The sequence below is a fragment of the Xyrauchen texanus genome, chromosome 41 (assembly GCF_025860055.1).
Source record: "Xyrauchen texanus isolate HMW12.3.18 chromosome 41, RBS_HiC_50CHRs, whole genome shotgun sequence".
NCBI lineage: Eukaryota > Metazoa > Chordata > Actinopteri > Cypriniformes > Catostomidae > Xyrauchen > Xyrauchen texanus.
In genome coordinates this window covers 14,392,524-14,413,297 of record NC_068316.1, presented here as the reverse complement: position 1 = coordinate 14,413,297, position 20,774 = coordinate 14,392,524, and the positions used below count along the sequence as shown (strand labels likewise).

General features: G+C 36.6%; 1 protein-coding gene across 5 annotated transcripts in view; it reads right to left on the bottom strand.

Annotated features, from left to right (window-relative positions):
* LOC127634067 (catenin delta-2-like) overlaps positions 1-20,774 on the bottom strand; it is a 415,686-nt gene that overhangs the window by 96,205 nt on the left and 298,707 nt on the right. For all 5 annotated transcript variants that reach the window (XM_052113475.1, XM_052113476.1, XM_052113477.1 and 2 more), the window contains 2 exons: positions 16,411-16,624; positions 5,429-5,612 (listed from right to left, as the gene is read on the bottom strand). In XM_052113475.1, the coding sequence (XP_051969435.1) occupies positions 5,429-5,612; positions 16,411-16,624 (398 nt within the window). The remainder of the gene's footprint in view (positions 1-5,428; positions 5,613-16,410; positions 16,625-20,774) is intronic.

The following is a 20,774-nucleotide window of genomic DNA, read 5'->3' as shown; positions in this document are numbered from 1 at the left end:
GGATTTTTCTGATATTTGATTGTCCAATGTGAAAACCGTAAGTTCGATCAGTTACTGTAGAAAAGACATAGCACACTATTCCAGAAGGTTTGTGCCAAGTTTAGTGGATGTAGCTTAAAAGCTCAAGTAGACCTTAGTGTTATGAATTTTGGTCACGGTTTAGAGATTTTGAGAAAACCTTAAACAAATGCTGCATCTGCATATACACACTTCCCTACTATATAGTATGCCAAAAAAAGTATGCCAATGGAGAAGTATGTCCGAATCCTCAGTAATCATAAAACAGTAAGCCAGAAAAACTAAGATGGCTTACTATTTCCTGTGAGATTCTTAAATGCAAATCTACTGGACACTTTACGATCCCATACTCCCTCAAGAGCTTGAGAGACGTCACTTTTCAAACACTAGATTAAAATGATCACAGCTGAACCAAGAGTTTGATGGCTTTTTTCAACTGTAAGTGATATATTATATATATATATATATATATATATATACCAAGAACGTTGTTCCTTGTGCTTAAATGGTGCTTGTTTAAGAACACCCATGTAGATTATTTCTGTCATTGTTGTTAACAAGTCATATATTCAAGTCACAAGACAATGCCCACATCCCTGGATGAAGTATGTCTAGAATCTATTCATACTACTTGAATACACGCCTAAATAAAGTACTTTAGAGAAGTGTGTCCTTCAAATACAGTACATACTCTAACAATACAGAAAGTTTGTATAATAACAGTATGTTGGTTTGTCCAGCCAAAATAGCTAAAGGGATATTTCACCAAAAATGAAAATTTTGTCACATACATTACATTTAACACAAAATTAGATGTTAGGCAAGAATGACAGCTTCAGTCATGATTACTTTCATTGCAAGAAAAAAAAAAGATGATTAAGAACCTGCTCAACATCTCCATCTATGTTCCATAGAAGAAAGAAAGTCGTTTGGGTTTGAAACATGAGGGTGAATCCATTACAATTTTGGGGTGAACTATCCTTTTAATGGAAGCTAAGTTTATAAAGAACCAAAAAAGTTGTGGTTAACAGAATTTTGAAAGTAAAGTGGAAAAACAAACAAAGGTGTGTGCGCTGTTGCTATGGATACAAGAATAAAGCCTTACGTGAGACTGATATCCGGCCCACGAGAATCAACACTTTCTTGCAGTTATTTTTCTTCCAACTCTTCTTAACAAGAAGCCATGTATAAATGATAATATGCCAGATTTGCACTCCATATAAACATCATTATGCATTATGCATAAATCCTGAATCAGATGCTTTTTGTTACTTTACTTCACAGAGAAGAGACAGGAGTGATACGGTAATTCTTTTCTCACTGTGACAAAGTCATACAGGCTATAATGACTCAGTTTTTACCTGCAGGCAATCTAGAGCAGTGGTTCTTAACATGTTACAATAGTACAGCAGGGAGAAAACAATGCAAAAAATACAATGCAACTAACAATATAATCATGCATAGTTAGGTTAGCAAAATAAATAGGCTTATCAAATTTTAAAAGGGATGAGAAAATGCTTCCCATATCTTTCTTTTTTGTTGTTAAAAGAAGTGTGTCCAATAATTATACTGTATTTTGGAGCAAATTCATATGTCACTTGGTAAATGATAGCAAAATTAGGTAGATGCCGATATAGACAGATGGGGTGAAATGCCCTCATCTTCGAAAACCATGAACAAAACTACATAAGAAAATATAAGGAGAGTATTAAAAGGAATAAAAGGAGAGTTGCATCAAGGATGTAATTTGTGCAATGAACTAATGGCTGCCAAGAGCATAAAACTATTAAATTAAATTTTGCTTTCTAAACAATTTTGGTAATGTGTTTGGTCATTTGGTCAGTCCTGATCTGAAGTTATGAATGAACAGAACACCTGTAGCTGGAGGGAAATGATTTTCTGGCTTTACCCTTTTTCCATATGGAAGAGGAAGGTGTGTAAAAAAAACCAAAGCTTTTATGGTCATAAAAGGAACCATTTTTCTCAGTGGTCGATTAGAGATAAAGAAGAGCGGTTCTCTTCATCATGCAGTCAGCTGCCATAGAAACAGCTGAAAGGTGCACATGACAGGTTGTCCTCCAAGAGATCAGCCTATTCAGGCCAATTACAGCCAATGGAGTTCAATTAAGAGTGAATTTCTTTGCATCTGACACTGGTACCATATGCTATTCTTTTTCAAAGGTTTTACAAACACAATCTGGAAAATGGTTTCTCAGGTGGTGAATACCATCTGAAAGCAGTAGACTCTCTTTTCATTCAGCAATAATTCCTTTTGAGGTGAACAGCCACTTATTATATGATTATTCCGACAGCTTTCTCAGGAAAGAAAATATGTAAATATACACTTATGTAGTATGCCAACATATTGCAGAGGCACAATATACATGACTAAATTAAGTGTGAAACTAAAAGGAGAGGAAATGAAACAAGAAGGTGGATGGGTGTGAGTTATTCCCCTATTTAAATAAATTGATAACAGCCATACCCTACACTTTCTAGCATTTTATTTACTTCCTGAAGTCCACTTATAATGTTAGTCAAGGTCTCCTGCATCAAAAATAGTTAAAATTTTGTTTTACATGATCATTTTCCACTGTCTATCTCTGATCCTTAGAATGCTAAACAGCCTTAACAGTTTTTGATGTTCTATTTTTCAGATATCTACATTATATAGTAATCTCTATTATGATCGCTAACTACCATATCCAGTTCACACCAGAGTCTGTGAGCAGAGCTGAGTGGAAGCAGAGCGGCATTATTTTGCCAGGAGCAAGGAGCGTGGTGTTTGAAAATCAGAGCTTTGTGGTTTTCTTTCGCTCCAAGAGTGCTCCACCAACGGTCCATCATGAGCACAACACCTGTTAAAGGCCTATAATGCAGCAATATTTAACCATGTTTTAAGCAGTGTGGTAGGGGGAGCGTGGTTGAGTGCCAGTTTGTAAATGGAGAGCAAGATCAGGGGATGACAATTGTAAGGATAATCACCTGTCAATGATTGTCTCTAACAGCTTTTTGTCATTGCAGAGAGAGTTGGATTTAAGGACAAGCCAGATGGCAGTGAGGGAGAGAGAGCTTCACACACCTCGAGACAGTGCTGTTCAAATGAACATTGTGTTTGCCGCTGAAAAGCATGTATGAGTGTTCACTGCTGGAAAGCATAGTTTTGAGTTTTGCAAAATAAATAACACCTTTGACTTTGAATGAATTAATTTATTAATATTGCATAGACTTTATAATTTATTGCCATCTAAAATGTATTTTAGTGCCATAATTTATGCAATTTACATGTGCAGATGAAGAAGCTCAGCAAATGCAAGCTGAGGTAGAAAGGGGTAGATTTAAAATATTTAAAAGATAATATTATAAAGCTAGTATTTCTTAAAGTAAACTCAGCATTGGACATTTACAGTAGTTTTGTTAGTCTTATCTAGTCTTGATAAAAAAGTGTAGAACATTCTGAGAATTTCATTCAACCAACATTTTATTCATTCACAGAATTATAGGGCATGGTTAATTTATAAATTAAATAAAGAAATGGCAAGGATAATAACAATAATACATAGGCGGGGGGTACATACATAGCTCAGTGGTAAAGATGCTGGCTATCACCTCTGGAATTCGCTATTCAAATCCCAGTGCATGCCGAGTGACTCCATCTGGGTCTCCTAAGCAACCAAATTGGCACAGTTGCTAGGGAGGGTAGAGTCACACAGGGTAACCTCCTCATGATCGCTATAATATAGTTTCAGTGGGGCACGTGGCGAGTTGTGCATGGATGCCGCGTTGGATGGCGTGAAGAATCCACACACGCTATGTCTCAGCGGTAACGCGTTCAACAAGCCGCATTGTAAGATGCATGGCTTGACAGTCTCAGACGTGGAGGCAAAGAGATTCGTCCTCTGCCACTCGGATTGAGGCGAGTCACTATACCAACATGAGAGCTTAGAGTGCATTAGAATTGGGCATTACAAATTGGGAGAAAAAAAGATAAGAATAATAATACTTACAATATTTCATTTGGTAATGTATTTATTTGATTTAATTATATGTCTTTTTTTTTCTCTCAATGGATTTATTTATATTGTCGACACGTTTCAATAGTAAGACAATTTAAATAATTTAATACAGACTTTAATATAGCCTAAAGTAAGTGTTCTAATAAAGCACTTTAATACTTTTCACCTAGTATTGTGTATAAAGGTTTCCTTTTCGCATGTGAGTTTCTACTGCACTGATGGTGAATTATTTCCAGCGTGAATTATTTAATGCGTACTGTAATTAAAATAAATCTTACCTTACACTTCACAGCAGATGCAATAGAGGACAGACTATCACAGCGGGTGCACCTAAGGTCAGATTTTATATTATCAAACATATAATGTGGTTTTTAGATGTTTATTATGATTGATTATGATAGATAAGATGTGATCGCGAATGCACTTGATGGCTATGCGCGCCACCATATTTTCTTTGCAATGCAAGATTGGATTCTGAGTTTGTATTGTCATAGAAGCATACAAAAGTAGGGTGACCATACATCCTCTTTTTTCCGGACATATACTCTTTTTCAGACCTTAAAAAAGCGTCCAGCCAGGATTTCTAAATTTGCGAAAATGTCCAGGATTCAGCTTAAGTTGCATTATGATGTGCATCTGCTCTACCACCTCATTGTGTGCGTGCATATTTGCATTGCTTTAACCCCTCTTTGTAAGTCCTGCTTTCTTGCAGACCAAATGGTCGATTATAGAATTATATATAATAAAACTGTTATCACATTACTTCATTTTCCATGGCTATTCAAAATAATAGTAAAAATAAATGAAGGTACACTCATGGCATCAAATATTTTATTCAAAAGAATGTTGGAAATATTTTATATATATATATATTATGCTAATATAGTGTCTTTTTCACTGTATTAAAGTTTGCATTCATAGTAACACTGTTTTGAAACCTATTATTCACACCGGCTTGATCGTACATGTCTGAGCCCAGCCTAGTGTAATCACACCGGTTTGATCGTACATGCGAAAGGGTTAATACATCTTCTGCAATGAGGTTTGTGATATTTAAAGCATACTGATATAACTTTACAGTGGAGAGGTAGTTAGGCTCAAATTTTGCCCACTACTGGGCGGGCTACAGAAGTGATAAGGTAAATTAGGCTTTGTTGTAGTGGAGGTGGTGAGATGAAAATGTCTACCACGGTGTGACATCATAATGTGAAGGTAGTAGGGAATGAGTCGTTTGGCAGCTTGGTTTCAACAAATGCTCTTTTTGCAGTTAGGAGGAAGTTTTGAGTTCTGAAACTTTATAGTACAATGACCTCTTATATGTCAAAGAATACGGAAAATTTGATTCCTCATGTCATGACCCCTTTAAGAAAAGCCTGCAGTGCACACATACTCACCTCAGGCAGCCGGTGGCATTGCGAAGGACTTGGGATGTGTGCATTTGAAGCTTGCGGTCCTCCTGGTGTGGGGAAACATCCCAGGTGGAATGGGGTATAATCACTGTGTTGGTCAAAACTGCTAGAGCATCCTGGATAATAGGCATCTTCAGAGCATCACATGAGGAAAGGTTCCACAATACACCTACACAGGAAAACATTTGTGAAACGTTTAGCATGAATCAAGGCACAGTTGGAGAGAGAACTTTCCCTCTGATAGGGTATAAGTACAGCCACAATCAGTATTAAGGTGTGTTCACAGTGACGGTGAATAAACCGTTGGAGATCACCTCTGCTACAGTCTCAGAGAAACCACATGTAAAAAATAATAATAATAATAGTAGAAATTGCAAGGCTTAATATGGTGGCTGTAGGAAAGAAGATCCCGAATTTCAGTTTAAAGAGCCCATTGGCAAAGGCAGAGTCTTTTCTTATTGCTTTAACATTGGCTGGACCAATCTGAAACATTTTCTGAAAAACTTTCATGATTTGAGTTAAAGAAGCTAAATTTATGATCCCATTTTGTAGTGCTGGATAAAAATATAGATTTTCTAATGAACCCATGTAACCCAAAATAAGTTTACCCTTAAAATGTTTAAGTCCCCGGAAACAAAAGTCAGGCATATGTGGCATCATTTGAAAGCTTAGAATCTGAACTTTTTATAGAACACCACTTCTACATGTATGTTACATAAAATAACAAAATAAGGACTGAAAACAAACACATCACAAATAAGCACCACCTAAAGGTAATGTGGTAGAAAATATGAATATAAAAGTCACAAAGCACTTAAATGGACAAGTCATATATCAGATGAAAGCTCTAATTTACAGGAACGTGACAAGAGAGTTAATTTTGTTGCCTTAATACAACAGTTTAAAAGATTGTCTAAATTATCACAAAGTGAAATAGGATCAACATCAAATACAAACTTATCTTTATGTGCAGATAATTGCTGCTGTAAGCTCCAAGTAGACACAAACTTTAAATCTGATCTTATCTAAAAAAAATAAATAAAAAAAAGAGAGCCATTTTTACTTCTCTGTGAGCTTGCTTAGGTGAAATATCCAATGTTATATCTTAGATGTCCAGAACAAAATATGCAGTCCAGCAGGAAAAGCATGCTAAGAAATCATTGGTTATTGACTAATGGTGATAAAATGTTATATAGAATTGCAAAGCAGAGGATCTCAGATTTCCAATGACATCTACTGTAGATGCTTCTAGTCCACTCAGAGGCTGTAATATTTAATGAAACAATGAGGGTGGTGCAAGAACCAAATGTTAGACTGAATTTCTATGGATGAACACATCTGTGAGGCCTGAGTTGCATCAGAGCACCACCTACATTTCTGATCTGCATACTGTGATGAAAGGTGATAGAGAAAAAGTTCTTATTCCTAGTACTTGCTGCTACCTATCAATTATTTTTTCTTCTTCTAATTTTTAAATCGCCTTTTCTCCCCAATTTGGAATGCCCAATTCCCACTTCTTAATAGGTCCATGTGGTGGCACAGTTACTCAACTCAATCCGGGTGGTGGAAGACAAGTCTCAGTTGCCTCCGCTTCTGTGACAGTCAACCTGCGCATTGACTTATCACATGGCTCATTGTGCATGAGACCGTGGAGACTCTGCATAATTTACCACTCACCTCATTGAGAGCGAGAATCACTTATTGCGACCACGAGGAGGTTACCCCATGTGACTCTACCCTCCCTAGCAACCACGACAATTTGGTTGCTTAGGAGACCTGGCTGGAATTACTCAGCACATCCTGGATTCGAACTCGCAACTCCAGGGGTGGTAGCTACCCATCAATTCTTAAAATCTCAAACTTTTTCTTTCCCTATAAAGTTTACTTCTGTTTCGATAGAATCGAAACCTTGTAAACTGGAATTTAATCTGTATCAAAATGCATTTCATCATATTTGAAATGTACATAATTTAAACACGTTTTGGAGATTTCTTTCATTTTCCATTCAAGTAGTCCTGTAGGCCTACTTGCATTACTATAAACCTTATTCACAGCAGTGCCATCTTTGATTTTTTTACAACGAGGCTGTGTAAAGTCTCTTCAATAGGTTGCATTGTTGTTTAAAATGTTTTTGAATCGTTCATCTGATGAAACATTGAAAAAACATCTTTCCAAGAAATTTCAGTAGACAAAAAAACTGACAACACAACCTGAGTTATTAGATGAATATTAGATGTGATCTAGGAGCTTTTTGATAGCGTTATACAGTGCATCTCATTGAAGAGATGTAAGCCTATCCCACACAGCCTTGTTTTCATTCCTGGCAAAAATCAAAGATGGCACTACTCTGAATAACATCTTTGCATATACAGAAAATAGCTGTCCAGAGGTGTTGCCAATATGGCCACCAAATGGTCTAATTTGTCTTAAAGGGAATTTGGTACTGCATAAGTAATAAACTGTTTCATCTATTATTACTCTTTCAGAGGAGTACACATTTCATAGAATACTGTCAATTCTGTGGTTGAGTTAGCTTGAGACATGCTTTGACAATATTTCACAAAGACTCTGACAGAAATTGAACACCTGAGTAAAAAAAAGCATAACATGACTAGTAGTAGAGCCTGCAGTCTCACATTACGATGGCTGTGTAGCAGCATTTTACCAAACTATTTAGAGTCCAACAAGACTCTTTCAAAACAAACTGTGTGTGAGCAATCTGATTCACGAGATGCAATTTGCATAAAACAAGAACTTACGTGTAATGTGTGAACCTTTACATTATATTTCAGAGACTATTCAAAGATACAGTGGGATGGAAAAAAGCAATTTCTAAGCTGGATAAAACCTCATAACAATGCTAACTTTTACAGACTAGTAAAAACACAGGTTTGCTATATTATAGTAGACTTGTTATCTGTGGCTCCACGCAGCGTTTCTCTGTTATCCTTTTCAGTGCAGCCATTAGAGATTTGTGAAAACCATTCTTACAGAAACATGTTTGCCCGAGACAGTAATTTGATAAATAGAAACCAAACAACAGAGAAACAACAGAGAAGAATGTGGAATCATTAGTAATTTAATATTTGTTAAGGGATGGTTAATGACAGAGAAAGAAACAAGTGAAACACCTTTCGTTCTCCATATATTCATATGTTTTCTAATATATGCAGTTCAATTCCAGCTATTTTGGAAAATCTGAAGTATAGCAAGTGAAAGCTTATATATTTACATAGATTTTTGAGCTCCTGTGTGGGAGGTCTACACTGTTTGCACATATTTTACAGTCAGGCAGTGAAGTCCTAAGCTATGTTGGCCATCCACTCCAGTAACATAACAGTCTGATGGCTAAGCAGCTGTCATCTTTAAGACTGGTGAGAAAAGCCACTGTTTATTTGGAGATCAATTTAGGTGACTGGATTTGACAGCAAACCATGTGCCTAATTAGAATTTCAAAAACATGCTAATTACTGCGTCTCTTCCTCAAGACCCAAAGACAAATTAAACATTTTAAAATTCAAAGAAAAATAAATAAAAAACAAAACAAAAAATCAGTTAAGCATTCCATGGTAGCTGGTTCGCTGGGATGTCACACATGTAAGTTATTTCAAAACAATACAAAAACCATGAAATAAATTGCTGTTGTTTCCTTGGTGCTGACTCTGTATAAACACAATTAAGAGTTCGATCAGGTTGTAAGCAAAGGAAACAAAAGGAAACATGTAGGTCTATTTAATACAGCATGCAACTAATTCACACAAGATTGGCTAGGCTCGGAATGGAACACTAGCAAACTACTAATCGCACAGTATGTAAAGGAGAGTGGGGTAAGTTGCCCCACTATCTACAAGAATTCTTACTGTTGATTTTCTAGTTACAACCCAATAAAAGAACACCCAGGCCGAATACGGCATTTATCATCAGCAACAAAAAATTAGGGCACATTTCAAGTTACAACCAGTAACTCTTATTAAAGAGTTTAGCCATGCTAGCATTGTGGCTAATTATCCTAACCTGGACTCATCAATATCTCCCCTGAGAGAGCTCACTGTCTGGGGAGCTAATTTAGTCTGACAGATGCTTAATCTGAAAGGATATATCTAATTTTAACACACACCTCCAGAACATAACAATGTCTAGTCACTGTAAAGAGAGAAACTGAATTATTCAGTTATTTTTTTTTTTTTTTGCATCTATACCACTAGAATTATGTCTGAACCAGAGATTATTTAGCAGAGGTGAGCCACTTCTTTTAAAATGAATGGGAGAAATTGGAACACCCAACAGTCAACAGATGTAGAAAGAAAGTCCCTCCTTACCGGTAAGAGCCAATCACCTTTTAAATACAGACATCGCCTGTCAGGCAACTCAAGAACTTGCATGCGCATTGGCTATATAAGCCAGGTAAAGAAGCACATTTTATTGTTGTCAGATTTTTATTGCTGATGTGAAATATGTTCTTTGCTAGTTATCTTGACCAACATTTAGGAGATTTCGGCCTTTCCCAATTCAAGTAGATAGGAGCTGGACTGTTATGACTGGAAATAGCCTCCCGAGAGCATTCCAAAGATGTGGACTGACTTGCTAGAATGACTTTGTTCTAAACACAACAATTACATTTGAAGCAGGAAACACCATATGAGAGTGAGTAGAAGCTAATATTCAAGCTATAATTTTAGCATCTTCCTGTCTTTTAAGTTCATATTGGGTTATTTTCTGAAGAAAAACTATGCAAAACTCTCCTGGTAGTAGAGAGCATTACAAAATTTGCCAAAATATTGAATAAACATACATTTATGATAACATTTGATTTGAGTTTGAACTCTGTGGAGTTTTTCATGGAATTCTGCATCTAAAGATTCTGTGCATTTAAATGACATTCATTCATTCTGCAGACACATTTATACAAAGCGACATAAAAGCTAACAGTATTAGTAGTGCTGAAATACCGAATTTCTAGAGTACACCAGAAAAGCACAAACTATACATTTTTTATAGAATTTTTTTAATTTAAAGGAATAGTTAATAAAACATTGAATTCTGTAATTATTTATTCATGCTCATGTGGTTCTAAACTCATTTTGGATTCTGGAAGCACACACAGGCTACACATGTACTTTGGTGGAGGGGTGATTATCAGTGAACAACAACTTACATTTTCATCTGTTCCTCACACAATGCTAGGTTATACTGTATGGGTTTAGAAGACTTGAAAAATAGTGCATGAGTCATACTGTATGTCTAGTTATAATATCCTTTTTTTAGCATGACAGATGTGTAACTACATACTGTCATTGTATGGAAAGGTCTAAATAAAGATTCTATAAACATTTCTACTTTTGTGTTCCAAAAAAATAAAACAAACAAACATAGCATACAGGTTTGGAACGACATGAATGTGGCAAATAACATAAAATAATTGAGATTCAGAGAGAAAGAGCAAGCGAGAAACAGAAAGAGGAAAGATAATGATAGAACACAAATGAGATTCAAACATTCCTATGAGTATATACACAAAAGTTTCATCTCACTTCATACTGTGCTGAATTAATGGCCTCACAGGGGTGCTGTTACTGCGAGAAATGTGAACAGCTTTCTGCTAAAATGCACTCTGCGTCACTCAGCACTACGAGACATGTTAAAATGAGCTAATGTCAGAATAAAGGACATATTCTAAAGGAGGCTATGATGACGAATCGCAGAGCATGAAGCCCTACAGATTGCAGGCAACCTTCAGACTTCTATGAAATGCCAATAAAAATAGTTTTAGATGGAGTACAATGTCACGCTGAAGGGAATGTAAGGTTCCCAAAAAGTATCTAATGTCAACTCCCCACGAGCTGGGGGAGGTCATGGGTAAGATACACACGTTCTTACAGCGGTCACTCACGTCATGTAGCCTTTTGTCATTCAGTTTCTTTTTACTTTTACTTTCTTAAGTCTTTGACAAAAGAATACATTCTGAGATTGAAAGAATAACCTTGATTGCTGAAGAGAGAGGGTATCTAAGCAAAGACACTACTCATAAGGGATGGAGAGCAAGAGAGAGAGGGAAAAAAGAGAGAGGAAGGCTCTTGCTAGAGCACTACAAGGACATAATTGCCATATATGGTGACATTGACCAAGGTTATATCTCACGCCAGCAGAACACAGGCCTAGATTTAGACTGCATCATTACAGCAGGGTCTCGCACTGTATGGAGGGAAAAATTGTGCAGACAAACTCACAGACAATGTTTGCACTGTGTTCATGTGTGGAGTGGATAAAGAACGAAATTGTTACATTCCTTTAATGTTACGGCAAACCATAGATTTAATGGACATTTACAAATACAGTACTGTGCAAAAGTCTTAGGCATATAAGATGTTTCACAAAAACATTTGTCTTAAGATGGTTATTTATATCTTCTACTTTAGTGTGTCAATAGGAAATACTCCCAAACATTCCTTTTGCAAATAGAATAGAATAGAAGAACAGGGAGCCCTGCAACAGATGGCATGGCCCTCACAGAGCCCCCCACTGAACATATGGTCAGTCTGGGATTTGCATGAAGAGACAGAAGTAATTGAGACAGCCAAAATAAATAAAAGAACTGTGCCAAAATCTCCAAGAAGCTTGGAACATCTTATCTGCCAATAACCAAGAAAAGCTGTGTCCAGGTGTAAGTAGGAGAATTGGTGGTTCACACCAGATATTGATTTACCTCTTTTTCTGTTTACTGGACTTTGTAGTATGTTAATTGATTAATGAAAACTATTTATGTCATTATTTGTTTTTAAGAAACCCTCACTTTGAAAGTTTTTCACAAGTGTCTAACACTTTTGCACAGTACTGAATATATGTATATCAATGTCTTGTTTAATTAGCGGTGCTTGATAGGACAAGCATCACTATTACTATTGCTCATATTTAGGGTTAGAAATTTTAACTCCAAATACTTGTTCTGCAACATTTGTGCTACAGACATCAATCTTATTTCCAATTCATGTGTCTTATTGAGAAGAGTTGTGCTATTAAGGAATCAGACTTACAATTTTCACCCATAGACTTGTAATGAAAAAGTGACAAGGGCCATTACTAGGGACAATAATATCATAGAAACATGTGTTTGGGCACTTTTGACTTGGGCAATAAGCATCCACCAAGCAACACCCTAGCAAACGCATAGCAATGTGCTAAAAAACATTCTGAATACTTTAGCAACCACATAGCAACACCTTGGGAAACATCACGCACATTTTTTTACTGAATATTTAAAGTTTACAAAGATTGTTTGCTGAATTATTATTGATCATAGTGATTTACTGCTTTAAAATATTTGGAAGATTTTTTATTTTTATTTTTTTACTTATTTGACTAAGAATAACCACAGATTCGTTCAGCACTTTTTAAATCAACCAAAGTTAACAACAACAACAAATGCAAAAATATAAAAAAAACAAAGGTGCTCAATTACAGAATGCTTTAGATACGAGATGAAACACTCTGATACAGTCATTAGAGCTGTATGCTAGAGCACTGCAGCATCAGACAAATGCCAGACACTGAGATAAGTGAAATTAGGCTAACAAAGCAAGAATCCATAATTTAACCATACAACAGCATGGAGTACTGAAATTCACACACTTCTCACTGCCAAAGTATTCAGACAGTTTCTCGAGGGACATTCTGTTGTCTGTGTTTCTTGCTAGATTCCTCTTCCTGTTGACCAATATTCCATCTGTTCTTCATGTGATTCATAAAAGAACATGTTCAAGTTAACAAAGCCTCTATTTATCTTTTATGTTGGCACTGTAGTGCCTGTAGTACTTCTTACAAATCTGTCAAAATATGATATATGCTTTATTATGTGTGTGGATACATGATAAATGATGAGTCAAAGGAGTTAAAGCCTCACAATTTATCCTCTCATAAAACATTTATTAGTAAGCTACACATCACAGACTGCAATGCAATGTAAAAGGTTCATAACTGACATAATCAAGTCAGAACAAATTTCACACAATAATTTGGTATGAATTGAGGAAACCAGAATTGCAGACATAAGTTACTGAGCATGTTATGAATGGATGATATAGCTAATGTTTTTCAGCCAAATGGTAAATATCTCAATATTTATAATTAGCCTCAAAATGTATAAAAATTTTAAAATATCTTAATAAGGTGTCAGAAAAGACTTAATGCATGTTAAATGCAGTACAATTCTGTAAAAACTTGAAAATAATCAAGACAACAAAATTAATTTTAAATGAAGAATATTTAATGAATATCCTGGTCCATCTATTTAATGCAGTGGCAGATTATAGTGACTTGCTTTAAAACATAAAAAAAGGACCGAAAGGTATCATACAAGTAGTCCATGATCATGGGATCATGTGAGTAAATTAAGATTTTTTGAAATATTCTTTCAATTTTATATATCCAGCAAAATCAATCAATTAAAAATGTTACTTAATACATTTTTTAATTAATTACATGACATGCTGATAAATTAATCAAATTAATTGAAATTCATCACATGTAATATTTGTCAAGAAGGACCCCTAAATAACAACAATTCAATATAAAATTATAAAAAAAATTATAAAAAAAATTATATTATACTTATAATAATTCAGACAGTTCAAATTAGAGATTTGTTTGAAGACCGATACAAGTACCAAGTACCAACTGTTAGATATCGGTCGATACATATGCCATTGTATTTGAATTTGATATCTTGATATAGCTTTTAGCCAATAGTATAATAATTTGATAATTTATTTTCAGTAATAAAAAAATTACAAATCACGAATATTTGACCAGGGTATAGATTCCATTTAAATGTAACCCAGCTAACACGTACGATATGTTCATGGATTGGGCAAAACGGTTCGGATTTTTATGTTTGTTTGATTGCTTTATCCTATGTTGTTGTTGGGCTAAGTAAATGTGACAGACAATATCTCTAATCCGATTCCTCGCTCACACACAAACACGCACGCACGCACTCACACAGAAGTGTGTGTGGAAAGACAGCACGTACTTGAGTGAAGCCGAATATCAGGTAAAGATGGATAAAAATAAAAACTGATATTCTACATTTAAAGGGTTTAAGCACCAAAATGTTTCTCATTTTTTCAAACTGGTCTTAAAAGGGCAATTCACAGCATGGGCAACCACGACATTATGTTAGCATACACATACCCGGAAATATGAAATGATGGCACTGATACGAAGTACGCGTATTTACCCCCAGTATCGGCCCAATACATGTACTACTGAGTAGTATCGGTGCACCCCTAATTAATATGCATTACATTATTGTGGCAGACGAGTAAAGCATTAGACAATACAAAAAGTGGTTTTAGAATGCAATATATTGTTTATTTCCATATTATCGAACCTAAGCCAATCATTGGACTACAGTCCACAGAAATCCATTTTGCAATTGAATTTGCCAATCTGTCCAAGATAGAACAGACTTTATAATAAATCTAAGGACACGTCTATGTACACCTTGCATCGCATCACAACATTTTAAAGGGATACTTCGTCCAAAAATGAAAATTCTCTCATAATTTTCTCACTCTTATGCTATCACAGATATGTATGACTTTCTTTTCTTTTTCACAAACGAAGATATTCCCCTAAAAATCTTAATTTGTGTTCAGCAGAAGACAGAAAGTCATACACATCTGTGATGGCATGAGGGTGAGTAAATGATGAGCAAATTTTCATTTTTGGGTGAACTATACCTTTATGGTTGCGGTGTCAAGTTAAACACATTTTGAAAACTCATCTCGAGACCACTGCACTTGGAATTGCACTCCCTCCAACTGCGTTTCAACGCAAGAACTTGTTCTTATGCTGTGGTGTTGCTGGTGTCATCTGTTATCTGTACAGCTGCCCGTTGTCTGTACAGCTGGAGATTTACTTCCTTACCGTGCTGAAAACAGGTGGTACTTCAACGCATTAATTCGACAGCCCTAAAATATATTGAATATTGGATATATCGCCAGCCCTGTTTTTGATATTTTGGATATATTTCTGGATCTAAACATTTGTCCAAATTGCTACAGTTAATGTAAACCGCTCCAATTCTCCTTTTCGCCAATCATCAGCCTTCCTGTTCCTGGAGAAACCCAGTTCAAGCCTCATTGAGCTCTGAAGCAGAGCAGCAGCCAACAGCCAGCAGCAGAGCAGACTGTCAGGACACCTAACCATCAGGTCTGGGTGCTGGCAGCTGCTCCAGCTGGCATCTTCTTCATGTAAAATCAGCACATTTCTGCAGCGTCAAACAAAGCATGACTCAGATCACTGCTTGAGATTGGGAGGCTGAGAATCCTCTGGGCAGCCAAAGGCGTTCAGGCTTCCAGCTTGCTGATTAATTTGTGACAGGCAGCCTCTCTAAGTGCCCTGCGATCTGCTTTTAATTTGTATGTAATCTAAATTCAGTGCATAGCAGGCATTTCCAGGCATGGCTCAGTTCCAAAGTCTATCCATTCCGTCATACAACAATTTAGAAACATATTTGGGAATGCAAAGCTTTGAGGGATGATTTATTTTGTGTGAAATGCCTATTTGTTTTATATCATCCCTAAAAGGTAAGAATTATTATGTTTTCTACAGTACAACATTAGTAATAAATAGTATATATTCTGAGCTATAAGGTAAAGGTGGAAGATTTTGCTTGCATTACATTTACTCTCATGTTGTTGTCACAATACAGATTATAGAGAGTGTAAGACAACTGATCTAGAACTTTCTGTGAAATAATTAAAAGCAAAAACAGGCAATGATGTCCCATAGCCAGCAGAAATGTGTCTGCTTGAGTTACTACATTTACATTACATTTATTTACTTGGCAGACGCTTCTATCTGAAGCACCTTGGATAAAATTAGTACGAGTGTTCCTTGGGAATCAAACCAATGACCTTGGTGTTGAAGGTACCATGTTCTATCGGTTGAGCTACAGGAACTCTTACCTGTGACCAGTTCCCTGACTTCCACATCAGAGGTCTTGCGCAGCAGGCGTACCAGCGCAGGGATTCCACCGCAGTTCTTCAAAGTAATTTTATTATCATCGTTGGCCTTTCCGTAAACAAGATTCCTTAGGGCACCACAGGCACTTCTGTGTACTTCAGCCATCCTGTGATCTAACAGGTCCACTAACAACTGAATACCACCCTGCCTCCGTATCTGAAAGAAACAGACAGAAAGGGTAACGAAGCTTGAATAACTACCTCAAATACAACAACATGCTGGTATAATTTAGAATTATTTTGAAGAGCATTTTCTCTTCAATGTCATGCCATCTTTGTCCACTAGAGAAAATTTGGCAGCAATGAGCTGAAAGGGAATTCAAATTAATTTATGTTAGACACATTTACACTTTGACCTCATTGAACTTGAACTCATCTGAACTTCAACTTGAACTGATCGGAGTAGGAGTACATTGTGGACCTGCCTTGGCCTCAACTCATGAGAAGTCATTGAAAATGACCTTTCCCTAACCACCAGCAGCACTGCATCACATAAATAAAACATGTAGAAATAAATAAAGAGAAAAATAAATAAAAAACACGGACTGAATTCAGTTTAATTCAGCAGAGAGTTTCATCATGCTTCTGAAATTGTGTGAAGACATACCGAAACCGCTTAGTGTCACACCATGATATCAATTGGAAGGCAAATGAAATGTACTAACAGGAGACATTGAATCTATAACCGGTGTATTTGAAAAATCAATACTAAGGAGAGCCGGAGAATGAATCAGGCTTCAAAAAGCTAAACAGACTGAGAGGTGTGACTAAATCTCTATCAACAAAGCTTTTCTTTTCTACAATAAAGTCAATAAGAGCCAGTCAAGTTCATAAGATGGTCTGAGCCAGAACAATTCCATTGAAAATCTGCACTGATTGACATTAACTCTCCCACAGCCTTCACATTTCAATAACGAATGACAACTTTCTCCCATTAATGAAAATTCTGTCATCATTTACTCACCCTCATGTTTTTTTAAAGGAATATTCCAGGTTCAATACAAGTCAAGTTCAATCAACAGCATTTGTGGCATAATGTTGATTACCACAAAAAAATTTTTGACTTGCCCCTCCTTTTACTTAAAAAAAAAAAAGCAAAAAAAAAAAAAAAAAAATGGTTTCAGTGAGGCACTTACAATGGAAGTGAATGGGGCCAATCCATAAATGTTAAAATACTCAATGTTTCAAAAGTGTAGCCACAAGACATAAACAACATGTGTTAACATGATTCTAGTGAGAAAATCACTTACTAACCTTTTCTGTGTAAAGATATAGCCAATTTCACGACGATGTAATGCCAACAAACACTAAAACAACTGTAAAATGATGATTTAAACAACTTTACAGCTCAAATAATACATTTTTAACAGTTTACAAGTTTTTAACAGAATAATTAATTTAAGTGTTTTTATAGGATTATAAGCTTTACATTTCCATATTTAAATCCTCCAAAAATTGGCCCTATTCACTTCCATTGTTAGTACCTCTGCGTAACCCAGATTTTAGCTTTTTTTTTTAGCTCTTTTTAGGTTTATAAAGTGATTGCACTATGATTTTCCTATGTTCTGTCCTGCTGCCAATTTGCATTCACAATAACCTGCTGCATTAGCTTCAGATGAATACAGGGTGGAGAAGAGCCAGCCCTGTGCTCCACGTAAAATAGAAAGTCACAAATGTTTGGAACGACATGAGGGTAAATACATGACGATATAATTTTTATTCTCAGTTGAACTATCTATTTAACACCAGTTAAGATGATGAACATTGTAGGTCATCCAATGATGATATTTCCTGTGGATAAATCATGTTGTCTCTTTCTGTTTTCATTTGTAGCACATGTACTGCATGATTATTCAAAACACACCTGACAGGAAAACTAAAGCATAGCTCATCTCGAGAGCCAGACAATCATGAGCATCTCTATAGAAAAGTGTCTACTGCTTTAATGTCCCTTTTTTCAATTTTGAGAATGCAGCCCCAGTACACAAAACACAACACAACATAGAGGAAGCACAATTAATTACACAGATGAGCCAAAACATTAAGACCACCTACCTAAAATACTGTTGGTCCTCCGCGTGCCACCAAAACAGTGCTAACCTGCCAAGGCACGGATTCTACAAGACCCCTGAAGGTATCCTGTGGTATCTGGCACCAAGATATTAGCAGCAGATCCTTCAAGTCCAGTAAGTTGTGAGGTGGAGTCGCCATGTCCAGCACATCCCACAGATACTCACAGAGCATTACACTCCCTCCACTGGCTAGTCGTCTTACGACAGTGCATCCTGGTGCCATCACTTCCCCAGGTAAACGGTGCAAAAGTACATGGCAATCTACATGATGTAAAAGAAAATGGGACTCATCGGACCAGGTGACCTTCTTCCACTGCTTCAAGGTCCAGTTACAATGCTTTTGTGCCCACTGTAGGTGCTTTTGATGGTGGACAGGGGTCATCATGGGCACTCTGACCGTTCTGCGCAGCATTGTGAAATTCACTACGTGTTGTGACACATTCCTCCTGTAACATCATTAAAATTTTCAGTGACTTGTGCCTTAGTAGACTTTCTGTCAGTTCGGACCAGACGGGACAGCCTTCAATGCCCTCGCACATCGATATGCCTTGAGTGACCAATACCCTGTCGCCAGTTTGTGATTCATCCCTCTCCAGACCACTGTCGGTAGGTACTCACCACTGCTAATCGGGAGCACCCCACAAGCTTGGCCACTTCAGAGATTCTCTGACCCAGTCATTCGGCCATAACAATTTGACCCTTTTCAAAGTCACCCAGGTCTTTACTCCTGCCCATTTCTCCTGCATTCAACATGTTGACTACAAGAACTGATTGTTTGCTTACCATCTATTCTACCCAGACCTTGACATGTGGCCTTGTAAGAAAATGATCAACATAATTAAATTCACCTGTGAGCAGTCATGATGTTGTGGCTCATCAGTGTATAGTGATCATAGGCTGTTCGAAAGCAACAGATGTTTGGAAGTGAGAAAACAATAAAGGAAAATACTTCCCCACTCCCCTCCCCCACCTGCAGGAGCAAGAATAGAGAAACAGACCTTGACCGGTGATGCTTCCAGCATATTTCTCCCAGAAGGCACCAATGATTGAGTGGAAATCAAAAGCAATGCAGGTGAACTAATGGCAGCCATTTTGTTATGAGGTAAACTGTTTTCCTTTGCTCTCAGAGAAGCTTGGAAGTTAATTAAGCACACCCACAGATCATCTATTAACAGTCTGATTAATATTGCATGCAAAACTGAAACACACTTTCTCAATGTAGTAAGTAAAGGTAATTTGGTTGGCTGGTTTGACACAGATTCCGTAAGGGCACATAGTGTACGTTTTTCTATATCAGTCGGCCAGGAAACAAAGGTGTGTTTACAAGGAACCTGGTTGAAAAAGAAGCACATTTGATGGTGAAATAATCACTGGATTTGCTATAGTTTGTCAGGTTACTGACATCAATTCATTTAAATTTCATTAACTGGACATTCTGAAGCAGAACTGTTTTCCTTTGCTTTCTTATGTCTGTGAAAAGATCTGCATTTCTGTGCCGTATTTAGAGTCTCTACTCCTTTTTCAGCTATTTTTTCCATGTGCTTTCTGTGCAATCGTTCATGGAGACTGCCGATTATTATTCTGGTATTATCAATCTCGAAGAAGCCTACCCCTAAACGGCATGTTGGAATACAAACGGCTATATACCATTTCAAGGATGTTAACAATAACAAAGAAATTAGAATGCTACTGTACATATCTGGCGCATTTCCGGTACAGCATTTATATAACCCAGAACTGTCAAAGTAAAATGACTCTTTTGAACTTACTTTTAGAATCTAACTAAAACAGAATAAATAAGTTCATAAACTGAAAACAAACAATGAGGTGTCATTAATTGGATCCTTTAAAGAAGACCGAGTAAACACATTTTCTCAAAGAACATCAAACAGTTACCTAAAGCAGAGAGGAGATGGAAGTGTATTGTATTTTAGATGCTCACAATTATTTCCTCAGCGGCAAGGTCGTGAATATTGGACCGCTCCTATTATAACCAATGACACTGTTTACACTTTAATTGCATGACTTGCAGATAAGATAAGTCGCTTGGATAAAAGCGCCTGCTAAATGACTAAATGCAAATGACTTGTGCAGCTTTATTCATTATAATGGGAGTGATCTACAGTCACTTTTAGAGCCTGTAAAGAAATATTCAGACTTAACTAGCCAGCTAAACTCTACCTATCAAATGTACTATTAGTTGGCAAAAATGTTGTTCACCTACCAGAGAAAAGA